This window comes from Pinus tabuliformis, chromosome 2_2 (assembly GCF_031772625.1).
Source record: "Pinus tabuliformis cultivar Carrire ecotype Pingquan chromosome 2_2, CPIR1, whole genome shotgun sequence".
NCBI classification, from domain to species: Eukaryota; Viridiplantae; Streptophyta; class Pinopsida; order Pinales; family Pinaceae; genus Pinus; species Pinus tabuliformis.
The window spans coordinates 1,242,820,804-1,242,844,978 of NC_142300.1; the positions used below are offsets into that span (position 1 = coordinate 1,242,820,804).

At 40.7% G+C, this 24,175-nt stretch overlaps 1 protein-coding gene across 2 annotated transcripts in view; it reads left to right on the top strand.

The window, feature by feature from the left end:
* LOC149197993 (GCN5-related N-acetyltransferase 3, chloroplastic-like) overlaps window positions 1-24,175 on the top strand; it is a 144,955-nt gene that overhangs the window by 57,618 nt on the left and 63,162 nt on the right. For both annotated transcript variants that reach the window (XM_089406047.1, XM_089406046.1), the window contains exon 3: window positions 7,825-7,881. In XM_089406047.1, the coding sequence (XP_089262173.1) occupies window positions 7,825-7,881 (57 nt within the window). The remainder of the gene's footprint in view (window positions 1-7,824; window positions 7,882-24,175) is intronic.

Consider the following 24,175-nt stretch of genomic DNA (forward strand, 5'->3'; position numbering starts at 1 on the left):
TCTTCATGTTGATCTTTGGACTTCTCCTTCTTGGTTTCAAATTTGGCTCTAGGGTGATCATTGATATCAACCTTTGAAATTCATAGGTTTTCTTCAACTTCCATTGCCATTTCTTTAGCCTCGGCCAAAGTGGATGGTTTCTTATCCCTCAACACATAGGTGAGGTGGCCACCCACGACTTTTATGAATTTGTCAAGGATGTTGGCTTCAGATGGCTTCAAATGATCAGGTATATCTTTGACCACCCTATTAAGTTTTTGAATGAATTCCCGCACATCTTCCCTTCCCTTGGTTATTTGGTAGAACTTTTCAATGTTGAAGGTCCCTTGGGCATTGGATGACCACCTTTTCATGAATAGCTCCTCAAATTCATCGGAGTCCTTTATGGGAAGGCTACGATACCAATCTCTTGCTTGTCCCTCAAGTGTTAAGGCAAAAAGCATCATGATCCTATCTTCATCAAATATCATTCCAGGGGACATCTACCAGTGGAATTCTTCATTAAAACCATGGGAAGTCCAAGTAGCGTCCCCTTTAAATTTGGGCAACCATTGGTTAAAATTTTCTGGTAATGGTTTAGGATGATTACTTAATTTCAAAGGGGCAAAGACACTAACCAAGTGTCTTTCACTCTTGGTCATCTTGGGTTGAACCCTTTTGGAGTCGGTGCTTGAAGTAGATGCCATATTTGGAGATGTATCACTGGCCTTCTTGAATTCAGGGAAAAGGGAGGTTCCAACAGGTGATGGAGTTCGCTTTCCCCTTTTTGCAGCAGCCCTAGTTAAAGGAGGAATGTTGTCGCCTTCAAGTAAACTAGGGGATTGGACAATGAGTGAAGTCGCCAGAGGAATATTTTTAAATTTCGTCATTGAATAAATTCTTCAATGATTCACTAGGGAGGTAGACCTGCTTCTTCCCCGACAACGACGTCAAAATGTTACTGCTCAAATTAGCAAGGGACCTAAAGGGGAATCCCTAAAGGGCAAATGCTAGGGCAAGGGCAACAAATGGAGACTTAGCCCACTGTCACCTCAGCTAAGGCTCCCTTCTATTTACGGACTTTCGCCGATGGGAGGAGACCTGGTATGTATGGAGGCACCAATGAAGGATAAGTCTTTGGGCATGAGTGAGTCAACTAAACCCTCTCCCAGAAGAATTTGTAGGATGGATCTTGCTTGCTCTTTAAGCAAGTTGTACTATGTATTATAGGGAAAGGAAGAGAGGATTTGAAGGTTAGGGTTATGGGATAAGACTTGTGAAGGAGTTCCCCAATCCCAAAAATCATTGTTAGTATCTCGGATGGTTCTCGAAGAATGATCTTTTAAAAGAACGGGACCACACAGGGCCAAGTAGACCCGATCTAGGGTATGAGGAAAGTATGTAGCAACCAATTATATTCTTACCCTAGACAAGGTGGGGGAAAGGATCAAAGAAAAAATTTCACTTGAAGATGTTGTTTTGACCTTATGAGGTACTAGCCTTGGGGATGGCAGGGCAAGTTTTGATGCCGGAGCTAGGGCTTGGATTTTCTCCCAACTCCACTGTCGGAATGGCTTCAAAATTGGAGGAGAGCTAGAGTAAAGGCCAACACAAGAGACCCTAGAAGATTGAATTTTTTTGATGGATAACTTCTTGGGAAATTGATGCCCTAGTACCCTAATGTGGCTAGACTTGGGAGGAGGTGAAAGAATATGGTTTTTAGTGACCACCCTTGGTAGATCAGTGCCTTAATCTTTGGGAGAATGGAGTCTATGTTGAGTATGATTAGGATTTCTTGGTTCCGAGTCAAGGAGGCCTCAAGATCACTTCGTTTGCCTTCTAGGTCAAGAAGAAGCTACCTTGCAGCTTTTATACTTCGATGTGCAAGAGGAATGGCTTGTCAAGGTTTAATTTGTTGATAGAATTATCCCTAGGAGATTTCGCTCCTATTACGTGGCCCATACATTGAGAGATGCTATAATAGAGACAAATTCCACAAATTTAAGCAATAAATGCATGCCACAATTAGCCCTAGAACAACAAAAATCCTAGTCCACAATTGACAATGAAGAGGCTTCAAGAGAATATAGACCAATATCCATACATCAAAACTAATCCATAAAACTCCAATTCATCCTCTAGAAAAAAGTGCGAAAATCTCAAGAGAGATAAGAGATCAAACCAAAGTGTGATGAGAAATGAACTCATCTCACTTGTACTTATACACAACTTAGGAGTTCGAATTACCCTCCTTGGCCTAAATAAGCCCCAAAAATAAAATAATGCTCTAGTAATACAACTTTGGTGACAAGCGCACCAAAGTAGCTCATAAATGAAAACTTAAGCCTCTCAAGAGGTCAACTAATAATCTATGCATGTCGTAGGGCCCTTTAAGAGGCCTAATGAGGTCCATGGGTGCCACAATGAAGAATAGGACCCTCAAAGCAGTGGACAAGGGGTTGGACACTTGTAATAACCTGTGGTGCTCCAAATGACATGTGGGGGCACACAAGTGTCCTCATGGGTCTCCAAACAAATCAAAGAAGCCTGTAGATTGCCTGCAAGGGCTAGGGTAATGGTGTAGGAGATGCCACATCATCGTGCAAGTCCTGGATCATTTGCCAAGTGTATGGTATAGATCTGGGGTCCGCTGGGCATGATGGATCAGGTGCGTCCTCCTCGTCCAACAAGTGAACCATGAGCAATCTCTGGATGGCTGTGGGGATCCATGGAGTGCAATTTGCTGCTGTAGAGGCCCATGGATTTCAACAATCAACCTACATGTGCCAATGTAGCCCTTTGGAGGATTAAGACCCCGTATAGGGGGACCAAACCCCAAATGGAAACCATCTGCAATCCTGCATAAGATCCAATGCGTCCCCTAGCCTTCCAGTACAATAAGTCATTAGAGAAATCGAGTAAATGAGCTTACCTAATCATGGACCATAGGTGGAGACTTCATAATGGCCCGCCCTTCCATAATGGGCTTCGGATGTGCCAATGTCTCCGAAAGTCCAAATGGGCTTAACCAAGTACCTTATTAGGTGGTTTCTTCTTCTAAAGGGATAATATTCAAGGTACATCCTTCAAAAGGTGGTGGCATGTGACAAATTTGGTGAATGAAGTAGGGGATGAGAAGGGGCAACCTTGGGTCACATGCTAGGGTGCAAGGGTAGCTAATAAGAGGGAAGCCCACACTTGGGTTTATAATGTATAGGAGGGAGCAATCGTGGTACATGAGATGCCTCGACTTTGGCTTTTCCACCCTTATTTTATGGCTTTTGCCTTTTTATGATTTTCTTTGATGGACTGCTTGGGGCTCAAGGGGTTAGAGCATGATGTGTAAGATATAGCAGTGAAATCCCCCTTTTAAGGTGGGGCGGTTCATCGCCCACCAGGGGTTGGGACAATCATGGGTTCCTATATGATGAAAAAGGCTCATAGAACTTGTAGGAACCAGGGTGATGGCCATGATGATAGTGTAGAGTTCATGTATTGGCTTTTGCCCACGTGCTAAATGTTTTTGTCCTGACCATCTTTTGCATTTTATGGTACTTTCCTGTTGAGTGTGGCCATATATGCTTTTAACTTTCTTTTCAGCTGCATCAACCTCCGGGCTTCATTCTAGGCCATGACCCAAGGTGTGGGCAAGGGGAAGGGGCAAGCTAACCATATGTGGACCCAATGGAGGAATGTGGACCCAGGCAGGAAAAATGATGAATGGGGTAATAATGAATGGAAAGAGGGTCATATAAGCGGATAAGGGAGTGGGACCACACAACCAAAATCAGGGTTCCCCATGAAATACCATCCCTGGAACCAAATGGTTAGTAAAAGAGATCCCATGGGACTAGAATCCAAGGTTAATTTCTAAAAGGGGTTTAGGGGATAGAAGCATAGACCTAGCCCATTCTTTTCGCCGTATCCCCCCATTAATTCTTGCCCATAAGTGTCCATGATAAGCAAACTACAATATTAAATTTCCAAATGACAAGGCATACCTTTAGATTCGGGAGGCCCACCTTCAAACATACGATCATGTCAGATGGGTGAGGGACCAGATGGCTAGCTTAGGTGGCGGGGAAAATGGCATAGTGAGCTAGCTGGTGGCTGCAAGGGGCTGCCGGCTGCCGATTGAGGACCATCTTGGAGAAAAATTTCTCCTAGAGATATTACCCACAAAATGGTGGGTAACAAGGACCAAATTTGCCAAAATTTCCTTTTCTCTTTGCCATGGCAACAAATGCTTGTGTTTGCTCATTTGATCCTACATCACTTTTTGCCTTTAGCCTGGTTTCTTCAATTTTGCATAGTGACCACACTTCATTGAACGGGTAAGCCTCTTTCTTTCCATAAATGCTGGATGTAAAGTTGCCCCATTTTTCTGGTAGTGCATTGAGTAATATAGTTGTCATTTCCTTATTAGACCTTATTTCTCCCAACTTGTGTAGTTGGTCTCTAATTTCTGACACCCTCATAAAGTATGAGGCTATTCCTTCTTCTTTTGATATCTTCATCTTGTAGAGTTCTTGTCTTAACGATATCATTTCCCTTGCAGTGCTTACGGAGAATAATTCTACAAGTTTGTCATATATTTATTTTGATGTTTATAATTTTGATACATAGGGTATGAGGGGATCTTTAATGGATTCTATGAGAATCCTTTGAGCCCTTACTTCTCTTTTCATGTACTTTGCAAGGGCTTGAGCTTCTTCCTCTAGAGGTTTAGTGATTGAGTCCTTAACATGATTCACGACTTCATTTTCTGTGAGGATCAAATCTGTCCTCTTTTTCCATGCAAGAAAGTTTGATGCCCCAACCAACTTGTTGCTTTCCTTGCAAAAAGACATTTTGATAGATTCAAATGTGGACATAAAGATACTTACTTGTGAAGATACTCCTTGATGACAATATCTTCAATTCGTTGCCTTCTTGATTTTGATGATGATATTGATAGTGGAGGATGACTTCTTGATGGAGATGTCTTCCTTCAAAAGGTGATTCTTCAAAGAGGGGGAGATCACCTTGGTTTCTTGATGATGATGACAATGCCTTCTCCTGCTTCCCTTGGATGTGTAATCTTTAAGATGCTTCAAAGTCCTTCTTTCAGTGGAGGTAGGGTTTTTAAGATCTTCCCTTTCTTGAGTGAGGTTCCCCATAATGCTTTTAAGTGTAGAATCCTTCTTTGAACGAACTAGGGTTTGTAGGTCTTCTTCTAGTTACTTTCTTCAAGATGATGATTTAATCCTTGTCCTTGTAGTGCCTTTGAGATGAGAGGTCCCTTTTGATGGTTGATGCTCTTGATGATCTTCTAGTGCTTCGGTACTTGAGTGTCCTTCTTTGAGCTTCCCTTCCTTGATTTGTCACCTTAGCTCTGATACCATGTTGAGAAATCTAGGGGCAATAAGGTAGGTGATTTCTCTTCTTGATAACTACTTGTGATGTGTTTTTACTTCACTTAGTTAGCTTCTTATTTCACTTATATTATTAGTGTTCTCTATCATCAAACAACTACCAAAGCATAAAGAACAATGAGACAATAGGACACAATATGTAGGCTATCAGCTAGGGCCAAAACCTCTCCAACTGAGAGGAAAACCCACAAGAATTCTTCTTCTTATAGAATCTTCAATTGACCAATTCCAAGACCTAGACCCTTGACCAAGACCCTCCAAGACCAAGTCAAACCTTGCTTCTAGCAACTTCTGCAAATTTTGACTTCCAGCAACTTCTTCTGCAATTTTGACCTCCCCAGTAGATTCTTCTGCAACTTCGACCTGCCCAACAAATTCTTCTGCAACTTCATCCTGCCTAGAAAAATCTTCTGCAGAAACCCTAGCCCTTGCATGTGTGAGAAATGATGGTGTGATCTTGTTCCTTTCTCCTTCGCTTGGGTAGATTCTCTCTTCTAGAGAATTCGGCTTGCAAAATAGCTCTTCTTGATGACCTAACTTCACTTCTGCAACTTGGCTTTATTGCAACAACATGAACCCTAATTCCTTTGCATGTGTGGAGAGAAGTAGCCCAGAAACAATCCCAAAAACTCGATTTTCTCTTCCTCCTTTGTCTTCTTCTCCTTCGCACTCTTTTTCTTTCTTGTGATCAAACTTTTGTGAGTGAAGTGTGTCCTTGAATGAGGCCAAGTCCTTCCTTATATAGGCTTTCTTGTCCATGATTTGAGGCCGACTTGCAACTGTCTCTAGGCCGACTTGTTCATTGCAATTTGACAAGGTCTTGGAGGGTCCTTTGACTTGACTTTGACTCAAATAATTTTTCTTACAATATGTAACATGCCCTAAAAGGGTCTTTCATACATGACAATGACTCATAAGCCCTAGAAGCTCTCAATGGGAGCTTTGACCTATAAAATAAATTCCTTTTGAGCATGAAACCCATGTCTCAAGAAAACAATAATAAATTTATTTTTCTCATTACATCAAATACATAAAATCATGATTACATATGTCATTAAGACCAAACCTAGTTACATATTTCAACACAATATTCAAATCAATGTGCTCCAATGTTGCCCATCAATTTCCCTTTATAATCTCTCATTCACAAATAAATGGCCAACATTAGAAGTTTTCTTGTCCCAATCAATGACTAAGATCGTCTTAGAAACTTTCAAGAAACTTCTAGAGGCAAATCGACTTTATTTCAACTAATGCCAATTAATTAACCAATTTTCCTAAGTTTTAATTTATGAAGTATTTAAAAATCACTAACTAACTTACTTTAGACATTTTCTTTAGGTGAAACTTAGGAAAAATTACAAGGGCTTCGAGATAATTCATTTTTCTGTGTTCCTAGCCTCAGTGACACTTCTCAAGGCTAGAACCCTGGTTTGAGCTACAATATTTAACAATGCACTTAGTGTTTTTTTGGTTATATGCACTCTTGCTATATATATGAGAAACTTTGCATATTTTTGTAAATGGTTTGGATTCATATGGGATGCATATGAATAGATATGTTTTTTTTATCAAAATTTGTATGTTTATGTATTTTTTGGTCGATCGTTTTTTTCCAAGTTTCGGTTCAGTTCCTGATTTTGGGGTCAACTGGTTTGATTACCAGTATGGTTCTGATAATGTTGCATATGAATAGATCATATTTAGCTCATCAACAATTGGCTCACTAAGAACAAACACGTCACAAAGTGGGTGTTTAACTGAATGGGGAGAGTAATGACTTTTTCTTACAACCAATTAAGCTACACCCTATTAGTACAGCTTTACCTTTATCTCAGTATGTATTGTATGTTTAGAATAAAAGTCCGCATCATCATTTTATATGTCTGAATCCTCTGGCATAATTGATGTGCACAACCCCTTGTGTTGTTAATGAATTCAAGAATGTCCAATGGAAAATATAGAATAATCAGTGGTGGAATATCGAAATTCTGACTTCTGCTAGCCTCCACTGTGGCCAACAAGGCAAGTATGAAATGGATATAATGACATCCAACAGGGCCTTACTTTCAAAACCCTCAAGTGAAAAGAAAATCTAGAATTTCAATTTAGCTTAGAAACAGTCACTGCTTGTGATGTTTATCGGAGGAAAAGGTCACCTTTTTATACAGTTCTGCGAGTATTTCACAGTTTAAATACCATTCCCACAAACTATCTGATCCAGTTAACCCCAATATCCCAATGTTTATTGATGGCAGCTAATTCTTACAGGAAAGATTTATTTTTAACCTCAATTCTTCATCTTTACTATCAAATTCCAGGCTAGGGTTACTGCTGGTGGGAACGTGTAAAACATTTTTTCAGTTTTTTGATATGTAGCAAGTACAGTACGTCAAAATATTTCAGCTAAAGATGCCCTGTGATTGTGCAGAACTCTCAGAAGTCGAGGGATAGATGATATTGCTGCTCTCTGCTCAAAAGAACAAAGGTATACATTGTGCAATAGTAATTATTATCTCTGAGAGCTTTCTTGTCTTCCCTTTTACCGGATCATGCAAGGATTCACATCTACGAACTCCATTTTCCTATTTTCACTTTTTCCCCTGTTATAGCCCTTGTAATCCATTGTAATAATAGATGATATGTTTGTGGTCCTTGGATAATGTTTGCTATTACATTCCTTTGGGGCATTCATCAATTTTACATTGACTCGATTTGCTAGAATTTCAATCAAGAATGCCCTTAGCGTTAAAGGACACCCATTCAATCTGCATTTTTCTGCCAAATTTGTTTATTTGACCTTAAAGCTTGAAAATTAAGTTGCAGTTCAGAACAATATGCCAGCAAAATATTTGTGTCTTTTCATTTAATTACATATGCAACTTACTTTTGTTTGTGATACATTCCAGCACCTTTAGTACATTGCCATTATTGAAGATACTTTTTCTTGGTACAAAAGATTAGATGTTTTAAATTGCATTGTTATTAATCACTGGTTTCAGAATTGTGAGGCCAAGAAGTGTTGCCACTTGTCCTATCTGCTAACATTGTATTAGTTTCTCATCCTGGTCTTACTGACTTTAAGTTAAACATTTCACATTACTGAGGATGCCTGAAAAAGGACTTCATGGATGGCATCTGGAAGTTCATTTTACATGGTTGAATTCTTGCAGCAACACTGTGAGAGCTTTCCCTTCTAAATCTTGTTGCTAACTTACCCAATATGTCACAGGAATAGATGACCACATTTAGATTTAATGCTGTTATGAAATAGGATAAATTATCACGGCTGCTGACCTTGTGACAATGGGCCTTGTCAATAAGATCAATTTCAAAACCAGGCGCTTTGTCAATAGGATCAATTTCAAAACCAGGCGCTTTGTCAATAGGATCTTTAAAGATAATTCAGAGAAACTGATCCTGGCTTGGAATGTCACTCCTGTTGCTATAGCCTTCCTCCTATCTCAAGCTTGCCTTTCTTTGACATTTACAGCAAATGCAATATATTTCTCTTAATTAATATGTTTCTTTGCAATCAAAACAGATGAGCTATTCTTTCTAGTCTCAGCACTTTCATGTACAATTGGTATTTGCTTCCATTTGATGAAACCTTGTCAATTCAATTTAAATTATGTTCCAATCTTAACTGTTAGTTTTTGGGCACTAGACTTGGTGCACACACACCAGATCTGGTAACAATCTCAAATTAACTAATTAACTGAAACACACTGATGTGCTGAACCAGAAACAAATTTTGCACAGTGAAACTTATAAAACCAGCAATTAAATCATGCACAGTAACACAAAATTTCAGCCCCAAAACACAATTCTTATTAGTCCTTCAACAAGAATCTAGGGCTCCCATACCAGAGAAAATGGCTGTAATGTCCCCAATTTTTGGATATTTTTGTGATATGGTTAAGGGAGATCTCCAAAGCCTGTGTCATTCCGATCATAGGAGCAGGATTACACCATTGGTGAGCTCGGCAGGTTTGGAGGAGTTTTATGGGGCCCAAGTGGGATTGCTTACCATATTTCTGATGTTTTTCCACAATATTGGAGTCTAGGTTAGAATCTTACAATCACTGACGCTACCAATCCAAGTATCACAACAACCTACTTTGCACAGTGGAACAATATACAGCAGTAAATCTTCTAGTGCGCAAATACAGACAACTTTTTACAATTTTCAATAACCCAACTTTGTTATATTAATCCAACTATTAATACCACTGTCTAGGGCTCCTGTACCAGGGATAGTGGCCCTCATACATCCACTGATACGAGACTACTTTGGGACTTGGTGTTAACAACTATGACAACTAAACTTCCCAAACTAAATATACTAACCATTTGGCTGATCTAGCGTGCTCTCTTAGCTTCCCTCTTGGTCGTACCCTGAACACCTCTGCTTGGTCCTTCGGCTCTCGATCTGTAGCGACTCCAATCTGCCTCTATCAATGAACCAACTCCATTAGGTCACTGAACACAGCTCCAACTGCTCTCTATCTGATTGTTAGTCCTTCAGTGCATGGACACATCGAGACTCCTCTCGAGTTGTTCACAACTCCATTTGTGAACAATGCTCAACTTCCCATTCCTTGCCCCAGCTCCTTTGGGACTTCTTTCCCAACTAGCTGATCCTTAGTCCTTCAAGGACACAACTTTTAGGGACATCTTCCCACTAGTGCCTTCTTGTGCTGCCCAATGAAGACACTCCTTAGGGCATGGAGGGCTGCCACCTATCACTGTCAAACATCTTTATCCAACAATGAACTTGGGATAATGTGATATGCTCACGTGACCTCCTTTCTTTGTCCTTCAAAAATCAGTGATGAGCTCACCCAATTCTACCTCTTCTAACAATCCTCTTAGTCCTTCAAGAGGATGTACTTAGGGCTTGGAGTAAGCCACTACAACCCTCTTAACTCTTGCTCTTTTGGCTGCTCCAACATCGTCCTAAACTAGGACCATCTCATCCTCTAGCAACAATCACCCTCAAAACATCTCATCAACATACCTTTGGACTCTTCCTTGGCTGGTGTAGACTGCTGTGACTTATGCTCGTAAGGGCTTCTAATAGCCCTTGTTAGCCCTCTCCAAGTGCTTTCAGAATGCTCCTTCACCTGCGCCCTTCCCTCCTATTGAAAAATGTGTAACTAGGTTCGGTCTTCATAAATATGAAATGTACTTTTGATTCTTTTATATTGTAAAATGAAAGAAAATTATTATTATTATTTTTGGAGCATGGGTTTCATGATCAAGGTCTTTTATTTTGTAGGTCAAGCACCCTTTGAGTGCTTTTAGGGTTTGTCCTAGGTCAAGAAGTCAAAAGAGTCATTGTCATAAGTTGAAAACCCCATCGGGCATATTGTAACTTGTAAAGAAAATTGTTTTTGTCATTAAAAGTGTCAAAATACCCTTCAAGACCAAGTCAGCCTGGCCATTGGGAAGTCGACCTATTTTGAGGAGCCACGTCCACCTTTAGAAGCCTATATAAAGGAGGAAACTCGACCTCCTTGGAGGACATTGATCACTCACTCATCCAAGTGAAAAAGAAGAGCAAGAAGGTAGCGAAGAAGAAGAGGATGAAGAAGACTTGTTTCTGGGCTATTTCTCTCTCACACATGCAAAGGAAGGCTAGGGTTTCTGCTGCTAGATTAGGGTTTTTCTTCTGCAAGTTCGATCTTGAAGAAAGAAGAGAAAGAAGGTCAGCGAAGATCACATTAGGTCATCCTCAAGCACCAAAAGAAGGAGAAAGCCAAGCGAAGGTCTGAAGAAGCCTTGGAAGGCCAAAATAAGCTCACATGTGTGGCAACAATTGCTGCTAAGAGGGCCGAAAATTTCAGACTTGCAGTAGAGGCCGAAATTCTGAAGCTGGTGGTCGAAGTTGTGCTGCTAGAAGAGATTTGACTGGATTTGACTTGGAAAAAGGAAGCACAACATCCAGAAAGGTTGGACTTGGTCTTGGAGGGTATTGGTCTTCGTCTAGAGCCTAAAGGTCTTGGAATTCGTCAATTGAAGAATCTATAAGAAGAGAAGAGATTTGCGGGTTTTCCTCTCAAGTGGAGAGGTTTTGGCCCTGGCTTGCAGCCTACATTCTGTGTTCTTGTCTACTATTGTTCTTCTTGTTTTGGTAGTTGTTTGATGATACACAAACATAATAATAAGTGAAGAAGCTAATAAGTAAGGAAAAATAAAAAAACATCACAAGCAGTTATCAAGAAAAAGAGAAATCATCCTAATTATTGCCCTATAGATTTCTCAACATGGTATCAGAGTTAAGGTTGGCTAAGGGCATAATGAAGATCTCCTCTACATTGGAGAAGTTCCTAAAGAAGTGTTCAAAGGTCGCAAGTCATCTCAAGAAGGGCATCAAAGAAGTACGGGGTAAAAACTCAAGCATAAAAGATGCTACAATGATTGGGATTCGTGAAGGAAGACTCTATAGATTGATAAATCCCCTCGCTCAAGCTTTGGTTCACATTGAAGTTAGCCCGTGTGAACTTTGGCATAGAAGATTTGGTCATCTCCACTACAAAATCCTACCAACCCTAAATACCATAGTAAATGGCATCCCCAAATTGAAAGAAGATCATGAAGGAGTTTGCAAGGGATGTGCATTGGGTAAGAACACCAAGAGACCATTTGGAAGCAGTGCTTCAAGGTCAAAAGAAATCTTGGATCTTATCCATTCCGATGTCTGTGGTCCTATGACTCCAAAATCACTTGGAGGCCATCTATACTATGTCACATTCATAGATGACCATTCAAGGAAAACTTGGGTTTACTTAATGAAATCCAAGGATGAAGTCTTTACCAAATTTCAAGAATTCAAAGCTGAAGTAGAGAACCTTACAAAAAGGAGAATCAAGATATTAAGATTTGATAATGGAGGAGAATATACTTCGAAAAAACTTATAGCCTTCTGTAAGGAGTCTAGGATTAAGAGGGAGTTGATAGTCTCATATAATTTCGAGCAAAATGGAGTTGCAGAACGAAAGAATTAGACCATTGAAGAAAGTGTGAAAGCAATGCTACATGATCAAGATTTTCTGAAATTCCTGTGGGGTGAAGCAACAAAGACAACTGTATATATACAAAATCGAAGTCCCCATAGGTCACTAGATAACTTGACTCCTGAAGAAGTATTCACTGGGAAGAAACCAAGCGTAGATCATCTCCAAATTTTTGGTTGTCTTGTTTATATTCATATACCAAAGAATAAGAGAAAGAAGTTGGATCCATCAGGCATGAAGGGAACTTTCGTTGGCTATAGTAATTCTTCTAAGGCCTATAGGATCTACATAAAAGGACACCAAATAGAAGTCAGTCGAGATGTAATATTTGATGAAAGTATTGCATTCAAGAAATCAAAGGATCTCCCTATGGACTCTGATGATGAAGAGCTTCCGATATTTGAAGAAGAAGTCTCTAGGAAGGAAGAAGAATCAAACCATGAAGATGAAGGTCTAAGTGAACCTATACAACTTGTGGTAATCCTCAAGACTAGAAAGAGGCCTAACTAGTTAAAATATACTCTATCGGATGCAGAGGGACATGGAACTACTAAGGGCACATTCAGGGAAAGCAAGAAACCAAAAAGGTATTTAGGGTATGCAATATATATGTCAAAGTTAATAGAAGTGAAACCATCCACTTTTGAAGAAGCTGTTTGTTGAATTTCCACGATATTGGGTCTAGGATAGAATATTAGAATCTCAGACGCTACCAAACCAAGAATCTCAACAAAAGCTACTTTGCACAGCGGAATAATATAAAGCAATAAATCACACATGCACAATTATAGCCAACTTTTTACAAAATATTGTACAAATATGTACAACAACCCAATCTTCGTTATATTAAACCAACTGAGTAATACAACAGTCTAGAGCTCCCATACAAGGGATACAAGATACAATGACAGTCATGTTGCAATCTCTATGTCGTATCTCTGCCGGTCCTTCGCTTCCGTTTTTCTCTCTAGTGCTCCTTAGACCATCAAGAGACAACACATAGAGTCTCCAGGAGGGCTGCCACCTATCACTACTGCAAGTTGCTTCTACTACAATGAACACAGGTTGATCCAATCTGCTTTTCTAGGCTGGCTAACACTTGAGCTCCAATCTGCCAATCTAGCAGTCACTTTCGTCCATCAAAGTGCTCCACATTAGGCTTCAATCTTCACCCAACCTTTAGCTGTCAACGTCACTTTATGATTTCTTGTCAAGGGCTACTTTGGGCCATTAACACACTGCCCTCCACCAGTCCAATGATGCCTGTTACCACTCAAACTAGTAGGGGACCTAAAGGGGTTCCTAAGAGGGAAATTACTAGGTTAAGAGCAACTGTGGAGGCTTAGCCCACTGTCACCACAACTAAGTCTCCCTGCTCTTTATGGGCTTTCATCGATGGGAGGAGTCCCGGTAGTGTAGGGATTCACTTGTGAAGTATATGTCAATGGATAGGTGAGAAGTGTCCCCGAAAACCCTTTCCCAATGATGGAGTGAAGAATGGAGCTTGCTTGCTCTTTAAGCAAGGGATTTGGTCCATCAGGGGTAAGGGGTGAGGATTGGAGGGTTGAGGGAGAAAGGATAAGCTAATGAACAAGTTTCTCAATCCCTATAATCCTTGGGAAACTTGGATTCCCAGATGGTCCTTGACAAATAGTAATTATTGAGAAGTGGGACCACACGGGGCCAAGTGGACCCAACCCAGGTTCGGGGATGGAATTTAGCAACCAATGATGTTCCTATCTTGGACAAGGTGAGGGGAAAGGACCAAACAAGAATACTTTATTCAAAAGGTTGAATTGATCCTATTGAGGTCTAGCCTTGGGGATGCCTAGGCACAATTCGATCTTAAATCTAGGGCTTGAGATTCCCGGAGATTCCATCGTTAGAATTGCCTCAAATTTGGAGGAGAGGGAGGGGACCCACCAACGCAGTTGCCTATAACAGATCGAAATTTTTTCTTGGTCAATTCCTGGGAATTGATGCCCTAGGTGATCTAATGGGGCTAGACCTGGGGACGAAGGGGAAAATGGTTAAAAGGGGGTTGAAATGATCACCCTTTTTGAGAGATCAATTCCTTGTTTCACTTGGGGATATGGAGTCAAGGATAATGATGAGTGAGAATTTGGTTTCTTGATCAAGGAGGCCCATAAAGTTAGCTTCATCCAAAAGAAAAGTGAACTTCAAGCATTTATACTTCAAAGCAAACGATGCAAGCTTATCGAGACAAATAATCTCTAGGACATTTCATTCATATAACATTGGCCCATACATTAAATTAGTTAAAACATGCTCAATTCCACATTTTAATCATGCAAATATTCAGCAACAAGAATAATAACATCACAATTTACTTACAACGTTATAGAGTATATCCAACCAACATTTCGTTTACAAGACAAAGCTCCAAGACAAGATAAATAGCCCAAATCCATATGTCAAAATTCATCCATCTCCAAAAATATCCACCAAGGAAAAAATGCGAAGTTCTCTAAAGATAGAGATATACCAAGTCAAGTGATGATAAAAATGAATGTATCTAACATCAATATATAGCCTCTTAAGGAATTCGAATTAGCCTATGGGCCCCTAAAGATAAAATAATGTGCAAATAATAACTCCTAATGGTGACAAGCCCACCATACTAGCTCATAATGTAAAAACAAGCCTCACAAGGGGCCAAATAATGATGTATGCATGTCGTAGGGCCCTCCAAAGGCTCAATAACATCCTGAAGTGCCATATTGAGGAATAAATTCCTCGGAATATGATGGACAAGGGGGTGGCCCCTTGTTCTCCAAGTAGTAGACCTGTGGTGCTCTCAGTGGGTCTGAGGGCACATCAATGACCCCATGGGTCTCCATATGAATTGGAGATGTCTGTAGATCCTCTACAATGGTCCAGGTGGTGGAATGAATGCTACCATGACATTGTATAAGTGCTGGGACACCTGCCAAGAGTGTGGGGCTCCTGTGGGGGCCTGCTAGCATAGTGTACCAATCATGTCACCATCGTCCCAAAAGTGGATTGCTAGTAGTCTTTGAACATCCATGAAGATCTGTGGAGTGCTGTCTATTGCTGTGGAGGCCCATGGCTCTCTATGCACACCCTACATGTGCCAATGTTGGCCTCTAGGGGTCAGAATCCCATATAGGGAAACCGAACCCAAATGGAAACCACCTGCAATCCTGCATAAGATCCAATGCGTCCCCTGGGCTTCTAGTACAATCAGTCATTAGAATAACCGGGTAAAGGAGCTTACAAACCATGGATAACAAAGTGGGCACTTCATAATGGCATGCCCTTCCGTAGTAGGCTTTGGCATGTGCTAGTGTCCAAACTCCAAAGGGGGTTAGCGAAGTACCTCATTAGTTGGTTTTAGCCCTTACAGGGGATAGTATGTCCAAGGTACACCCTTCTAATGCGGGTGGCAAGTGACAAATAGGTGAGATGGAATAGGGAATGAAGGGGCAGCCCTGGGCCACATAATGGGGCATAGGGGTAGCTAGATAAGGTAAGCCCACACCTGGGTATATAATGTATAGGAGGGAGCAATTGTGGTACATGAGGTGCCCCAGCCTTGATGTTTCCACCCTTCTTTATATGCCTTTTTCCTTTTATGAATTTTCTTTAATTAACTGCTCGAGGTTCAAAGGACAAGAGCATGATGTGTATAATATAGCAGTGATTACCCATTTTGAGGTAGGGCGGTTCATTGCCCTCCAGGGGTTGGGAAAATCATGGGTTCCTGAATGATAGAGGAAGCTCATCTAGGGCCTATGGAACCAAGGTGATGGCCATGGATGGGGTATAGTTCATCTGTTGGCTTTTGCCCACGTGTTAATTATTTTTGTCCCGACCATATTTTGCATTTTGTGGTACAATTTCCTATTAAATGTGGCCAATTATGATTTTCACTGTTTCTTTTAATTGCTTCAACCTCTGGGGCATCATTCTAGGTCTGACCCAAGGTAGGGGCAAGGGGATAAGGAGGCTAGCCCTATGTGGACCCAGGTGGGAGAAAAGATGAATGGGGGGGGGGGGTATAGTGAGTGGAAAGGGAGTACTATGTGCTGGTAAAGGAGTGAGACCTCGCACCCAAAGTCGGGGTTTCCCAAGTAGTACCACCCTAGAATCGAATGGTCAGTAAGGGAGATCCCATAAGACTAAGATCCAAGGGTAACAACTAAAAGAGATCAAGGGGACATGAGCACAAACTAAGCTCACTCTTTTCGCCAAATCCCCCCATCAATCCATACCTAGAAGTATCCATGATAAGTAAACCCAATACTTAACTACCAAATGACAGGACATACCTTTAGATTTCGGAGGCCCACCTTCAAACATACAATCAATACACGTGGGTGAGGGACCACATGGCCGACTCAGGTGGCAGAGAAATGGCACAACAAGCTAGTAGGAGTCATCAAGGGGCTGCTGGCTACCGGCTGAGGCTCATATGGAGAACAATTGCTCCGGGGGATATCAACCACGAAGTGGTGGGTAACAATGCCCAATACTCCACTACAAGATCTTCTCCCAGGATAGGCTTTCATCCACCAAGATAAGCCCTTCCAATGGCTCCCACAGGCTGCTACAAATTGTGTCCACACATGGACACCATCCCTTGCATCAAATCAACCAAAACTTCACCAATACATACCTTGTTCTTAGGTCTGTTTGACTGTAGTAGATTTTGGTTCTGGTTAGGGCTGATAGCTTACTACTTCAACTCCTCTTTTCTCCACCAAAATCTCCCTAATTGTTGCGGCTTTGTTTCCTGTGCCTCCTCCTCTATTACATTGCTCCCTTAGACTCCTTTTCAACCCTTAATAGCCCTTGCAGATCCCTATTCTAGGGACAATAGGGCCTATGGCCTACTCCTGTCATCTATCTAGGTCGCGACCTCATGAATAGAGGTATTACCCACACAAAACCACCCTCGAAACAACCCAGAACTCCCTCTCTCCAAACGACCATCTTCTGCTCTTAATTCAGACTTGCAATTGACAAATTCTCTCACACAAACTGCCCAAATATCACCTCCATACTTGCGGCTTTCTTATTGCAGCACCTTGGCCCTGTTGTGGATGCAAATTCACTCCAAAACAGTCCTTCACTCCCATGTTCTTTCCTCCTCTTGAGCTCGGCCTTATTTCAAAGATGTATTGATGAGACTTGATGCTCTTGGATGACAAAATGAGTTCACATCACCTTTTGTTTATACACAATAGAAGGGCTTCATTAGGACGTCCATGTGGGCTTGCCAATCTATCCACAAGTCTTCCTCCATTAGGTCGACTTGTGCAAAACCCAACTGTGACATTAAAAAATTCATAACTCACGATCTAGAGCTCTGATTTGAGTGATTTTCAAAGCGTTGGATTTGCTACACCATCTTCTATCACCTCAAATTTTCTCATGCTCAAATGCCTCATGGTTTTGGCCCAACTCCTTTGGGTACAAAACCCCAACCTTGGGTTCGAAGCCCACAAGTGACTCTTGTGGTGCTCCAACCTCCAAACCCTAAACCCTAGGGCTTGGAGTATCTCCCAAGCTATTAGAAAATCAACACTGTCAATCATCAAGAATGGAAAGATGCTATGAACGAAGAATACCAACCGATAATGAAGAATGGGGTATGCGAGATCGTACCTAGGTCTGAAGACAAGTCTATGGTAACTTCCAAGTGGCTATACAAGATTAAGCATGCGACAGATGGAAGTATTGACAAATATAGAGCAATATTTGTGGCTAGGGGCTTATCTTAACAAGAAGGCATCAATTATGAAGAGACATTTGCTCCAACAAAAAGGTATACAACTATTCGATCATTGGTCTTTTTGGCAGCATCGATGGGATGGAATGTATATCAAATGGATGTTAAAACTGCATTCTTGAATGGCATAATTAATGAGGAAGTCTATATAGAGCAACCCTTGGGATTTGAAGTCAAAGATAGAGAGGCATATGTTTGCAGATTAAAGAAGGCATTATATGGCCTTAAGCAGGCACCAAGGGCATGGTATGCAAGGATGGATGCATACCTTCAAAGATTGGGCTTTGCTACCGCTCAAACTAGTAGGGGTCCTAGGAGGGGATCCTAAAGAGAAACTATTAGGCCAAGGGCAACAATGGAGCGATAGCCCACTGTCACCTCAACTAAAGCTCTCTGCTATTTACAGACTTTCACGAATGGGAGGAGACCCAGTATAAAGGGGAATCACTAGATGAATGGAACAATGAGAGGGCAAGGCGTGATTCCTAAGGCCTATTCACAAGAGAGACTCAATTATATGGCTTTCCTGCTCGGGAAGCAAGGTGATATGCTCTTTAGGAAGGGCTAAGAGGATTCTCGAGTCTAGGGTTTCGGAATATATCTTGCAAAGATGATTCCTAGGCCTGGAAACCCTTATGGAGAATTGGTCTTTGTGGAATTGGTGTCAATAGGCTGTGGGACCAAGCGGACCCAAAATTAGGTCAAGGGTATGGAGTTGATCACCTAATGAGAGCCTTGACCTTATTAGGGAGGAGAAGAGATCGAAGGACAAATTTTCTTTGAGATTTGAATTCAATGATCCTAATGAGGACACTAGCCAAGGGAAAACTAAGGCAAGAAATGGTCCTCGAGCTAGGGATTGCTATATCTCAAGATCCCACAGTCGGATTTGCTTCAAATTTGGATGGCCTCTAGAGCAAACCTCAACAACGCAATTGTGGACGAAAAATCAAAGTGTTTGGATGTCTAGATTGTGAGATAATTGATGCTCTAGGTTACCTATGTAGGTTAGGCCTAGAAAAAGAGGGAGGTGAAAATAATAAGCGTTGAAAATGATCACCTATGGAGGATTAGTTCCTTGTCCTTTGAGAGAGATGGAGTCAAGGAGAATTTATGGTTTGGAAAGAGTTCAATTGTTCAAACAATTGAGGAGGCCTTAAAAAAACTTTGCATGACATTAGGGCATGAGAGTAGTTGCTTCAAGGTCTTTATACTTTGATTTGCAATAATTGATGACTTATTGAGATGTATTTAATCACAAATTATCTCTAGGATCATTCACCCATTCATACATGGCCCATGACATGATGCAACGCTATAAAAGGTCACAATTTCCACTTATTCGTAAAGACAAGCAGTAAATTTTAGACTTGTATAGCGAAAATATCAACAACATTCATGTGACAAAGTAAATAACAAGAGTAAGCATGAAAAGAGCACTTACATGTATAAAAGAGTATATCTAATCATCAAATTATGCCAATAATGAAGCTCCAAGACAAGAGAGAGATATCCAAACATCAAAATTCATCCATAACATCCAAACTCGTCCTTCAAAAGGGACGACAAATATCTCACAAGAGAAAATAACCCAATCCAAGTGATAACGAATCAGAGAGAATGACTCTCTTTTATTTATACAATCCTGGATTTGAATGGCCTAATTTGGACTACTAAAATAAAATAATGTGCATAAAAACAATACTTTTGGTGACAAGCCCACCAAAATAGCTCAATAACATAAGAATAAGCCTCTCAAGAAGGAAAAATGATTAATTTAGTGAGTCATTGGGCCTTTGAGGAGGCCTAATGAAGTCCAAGGGGTGGCATGATGTAAAAATGGACTCCAAATACACAGTGGATAAGGGGTTGGCCCCTTGTTTTCCAAGCAAGAACTTGTGGTGCTCCTAAATGGGCATGGAACCAAGACATCCTCATGGGTCTCCAAGTGGATTGAAAATGCCTGTAAACCATCTGTAAAGGCTAGGATAACAACATAAGCCCTCCCTCTGCAGTGGGAGCCATCCACTGGACCTTGGAACATCTGTCAAGTGTATGGTGCAAGTGTGGAGCTAGCTGGGCATGGTGAACTAGGTGCATCATTTTCATCCAAAAGATGGAACACGAGCAATCAATGAGTGGTGTTGGGAATCATGAAGTAGTTTTTGCTACGGTGGAGGCCCATGGTTCTCAACGCTTACCCTACAAGTGCCAGTGTGGCCTTCTGGATGGCTAGGACCCTGTATAGGGCGACCAAACTCCAAATGGAGATCCACTTGCAATCATGCATAAGATCCAATGCGTTCCCTTGCCTTCCAATACAACAAATCATTAGAATAATCAAGTAAAAGAGCTTGCAAGTCATGGAATCAATGGGGCACTTCATGGTGGCATACCCTTCCATAGTGGGCTTTGGCATGTACAAGTGTCTCCAAGCTCAATAAGGGGTTAATCAAGGACCCTATTAGGTGGTTTCAACCTTTAAAGGGAGTGACATGTCCATGATACATCCTGTTAACACCTGATCCTTGTGATTGGGCGAATATATGTAAATAGATAAATAAGAAATATGAACAGTCATCAGGAGATGAACTGAACAGTCTCTCCCTCATGTATATAATGAAAACCTACCTGATGGAATAGAACACAAGAATCATTTTTGCCTTATGGAGTTACTGCCTGGCCTGACATGGTATCAGAGCCAGCTCCTTCTTTTTTTAGCTCTTATGTCCCTTGTAACTCCCTAGTCTGCTCTCCATATAAAAGGGCTGCGCCTCCATACAATTAGCTGTCCATATAATTCAGGGCCTGACATTGCCTGCGCTCTCTGGACTGTCCATAAACGTTTTCTGCCATACTTATTCCACTGAAAGCTATCGCCTCCGCCATCATCGTAAGCCCATACGGTCCGTTTGAGGAATCATTCCAATCTGTATGTCTGTCTCTCTATTCTTTTGATCTGTTCAGTCTTTGGTCTTTGAGACACTAATATGCAAATTAAAGAGCTCTTTCCCTAAGGTGATTCTTATTGATACCAGTCATTAGCTTCCAGTCATAAGCGTATATGCTCCGGTATTTTTTAATGCTGGCCAATTGACCAAGCTCAGAAGCTAATTCACATCGAGCATTTCTGTGGTCGGAATCTAGTTCGAATCCCATTCGAACCATAATCCCCACAGCGGAAATGGCACTGTTTTCAGGAATTCGACGTGTGCTCGGAGGGACGTCGACTGTTGGTCTCCCAATCTCGAAGGGTTCGTTGTTTGTTGCGAGCTCTTCGCCCATTGGCTTGAAGAACGCTGCTGCGCAAATGATGCTTTGAAGTTTTTCACATAAAGTTGGCCTGATGTTCCATATTATCACCGATTCAAATAAATGCGTTCCTTGTGAGTTCACAAGATTTGAACTGTTTTCAAGTGCTCCTCGTTGTTCTTTTTCTTCTCTGCATCAACGTATGGTATATTTTTCAGAACTGCATATGATATTGATATCAGATTTCATTTTGTCATATATATATATGATGGTTGGCATATAAGGGGGCCGACATCAAAGGAGATGAATCCGACATGAATCTTGAGTGATAGGTGGAGCTGAGTGCTACTTCTAGTGTGGATATGTCATGTATTGTATTGAAGTTTTATAGTATATATGTTGAGATTAGATTGGTGAAGACCAAATTCAGATAGCTTTGTTGCCTTTTCATGTAAAACAATTCAAGAACGTTGCAGAAAAATGATGAGGATGAAATTTGAAATTTTTTTGAGAATGCATAGCTGATCTATGTTTTATATTTTCATTAAAGACAAAGACTGTACATGGAGAAAATGCCCTTTTGAAATGTAAAAAAAAAAAATTACCACCAGAAGTACAATTTTACTGTATATTGGCAGAAGTATTTTTCTATCAAAAGAAGTCTTTTTTTACACAATGCATTTAATCATATCCATGGTGGGAATAGTTTTCACTAGCAAGGAGAACTATCCTAAATGGTCCCGGATGATAAAACACACCCTCATTTTCAATGAGTTGTGGAAAGGAATGTGTGTCGGAGACGGAGACAATGAACCAGTATAGCCTACCTCAGACAAAGAGCTCGTCATTTGGGAAAACAAGAACAACAAAGCTTATGCATTAATCGCAACATCTGTAAATGAAGAGGTGAGTCGCCATATTTCGTCATATTCAACTGCCTTTGAAGCCTTACAAAAGCTGAAAGAACTCTATGACTCACATTTTGCACTTGAAGTTGTTCAACTCATGATTAAACTCTTCACTCTTGAACTGCAAAATAATGATCCTCTTGCTCTTGCATTTGAAGTAAAGTCTATAATGCATGATATCAAATCCGCTAAGGTTGAATTGGATATTCCTCTTATCGCTTTTCTCAAGGCACTTTATCCTACTTACTCCAATTATCTTGAGTCATTGCAAGCAAATGGAAATCTCAAAGATATAACCTTTGACTCTCTTGTGAAAAAGTTTGCTGAAAGAGAGAATGCCTTTGGAAAGAAGACAACCCCTGAATCTTCTGAAGAGGCTGTGTGCCTTGCTCATAAAGAAAAACATCCTGCTCAAGATTCTGCAAGAAGAGGAGGTGGTCGAAGAGGAAGAGGAAGATATTTCAGAGGCAGGGGGGGCAGACATTCTCAAGGAGAAAAGGTAGATTTGCACTGCATACGCTACAAAAGAAATGGATCACATGATGCCTCTACATGCAAGCTACTATGGGACAAAATTGAGCAGAAAAAAAACCAATAGAAAGGTAAAACTAATGATACAGACAAAGTTAAAGCACCTGAATCCGCTCACTATGTTGTGGCACAATGTAACATTGGAGTAAATGAAGATTTATTTAATGCTTCACTTGCTTCTTGGAAAAATGATTGGTTGCTTGATTTGGGGGCAACCTGCCACATGACTCATAGAAAAGATTTTTTTGAAGATTTCACTGACAATGTTGATGGAGCAGTATATTTTGCAGACCAATAAAAAATCAAGCCATCAGGGCTTGGCACAATCAGGCTTAAACTGCCTGGTCTTCCAGACTTTCTTCTGCATCATGTTCTATATCTCCCACAGCTCAAGAGAAACTTGCTGTCCTTGGTCCACATACGCCAGCAAGGTCACTCCATTCATATGTTTGATGGCAAGCTTGAGGTAAGAAAATCATTTGACCACTCACTTGTCATGAGGGGAATAGAAGAAGAAAGGCTTCTCAAGCTACAAGGAATCTCTGCGCGTACACAACATTTCTCATACAATTCTCATCATGAAGAAGGTACACTTCCACCAAGTTTATCATGGCATGCTAGATTTGGACATTTGAACTATGACAATCTCCGCTTATTGAAGATTAATGGTGTTGCTGGTTTGCCTACAATTCCTAGGAAACTTAAGCAATGTGATGCTTGCATTCTAGGAAAGCATAGCAAACAGTCTTTTCATGATTCACATTCAAGAGAAAATAGAAAACTTGAACTCATTCATTCAGATTTATGTGGTCCAATGCCTGTTCCTTCTGCAAATGGAAATAAATATATCATGACATTTATTGATGACTACACCAGAATGTGTTGGGTTTATTTATTGAAGAACAAATCTGATGCTTTTCAAACATTCAAGAATTTTCATAAATGGATTGAAAATGATGTACAATCTCATATTGGGTCTATTTGCACTGATAATGGAAAAGAATACACATCAAATGAATTTGAAAACTATCTTCGCCAACATGGGATCAAACATCAAACAACTGTGCCTTATAATCCCCAACAGAATGGTGTAGCTAAAAGAATGAATAGGACAATCTTAAATATGGTACGATCCATGCTCTTCTTCAAAAATGTAAAGATAATGTTTTGGGCTGATGCTGTTCTATGTGCTCCATATATAAAGAATAGATGTCCATCTAATGCTATAAGAAACAAGACTCCATATGAAATGTGGTATGGACATGTTCCTTCGGTAAAGCATCTCAGGGTCTTTGG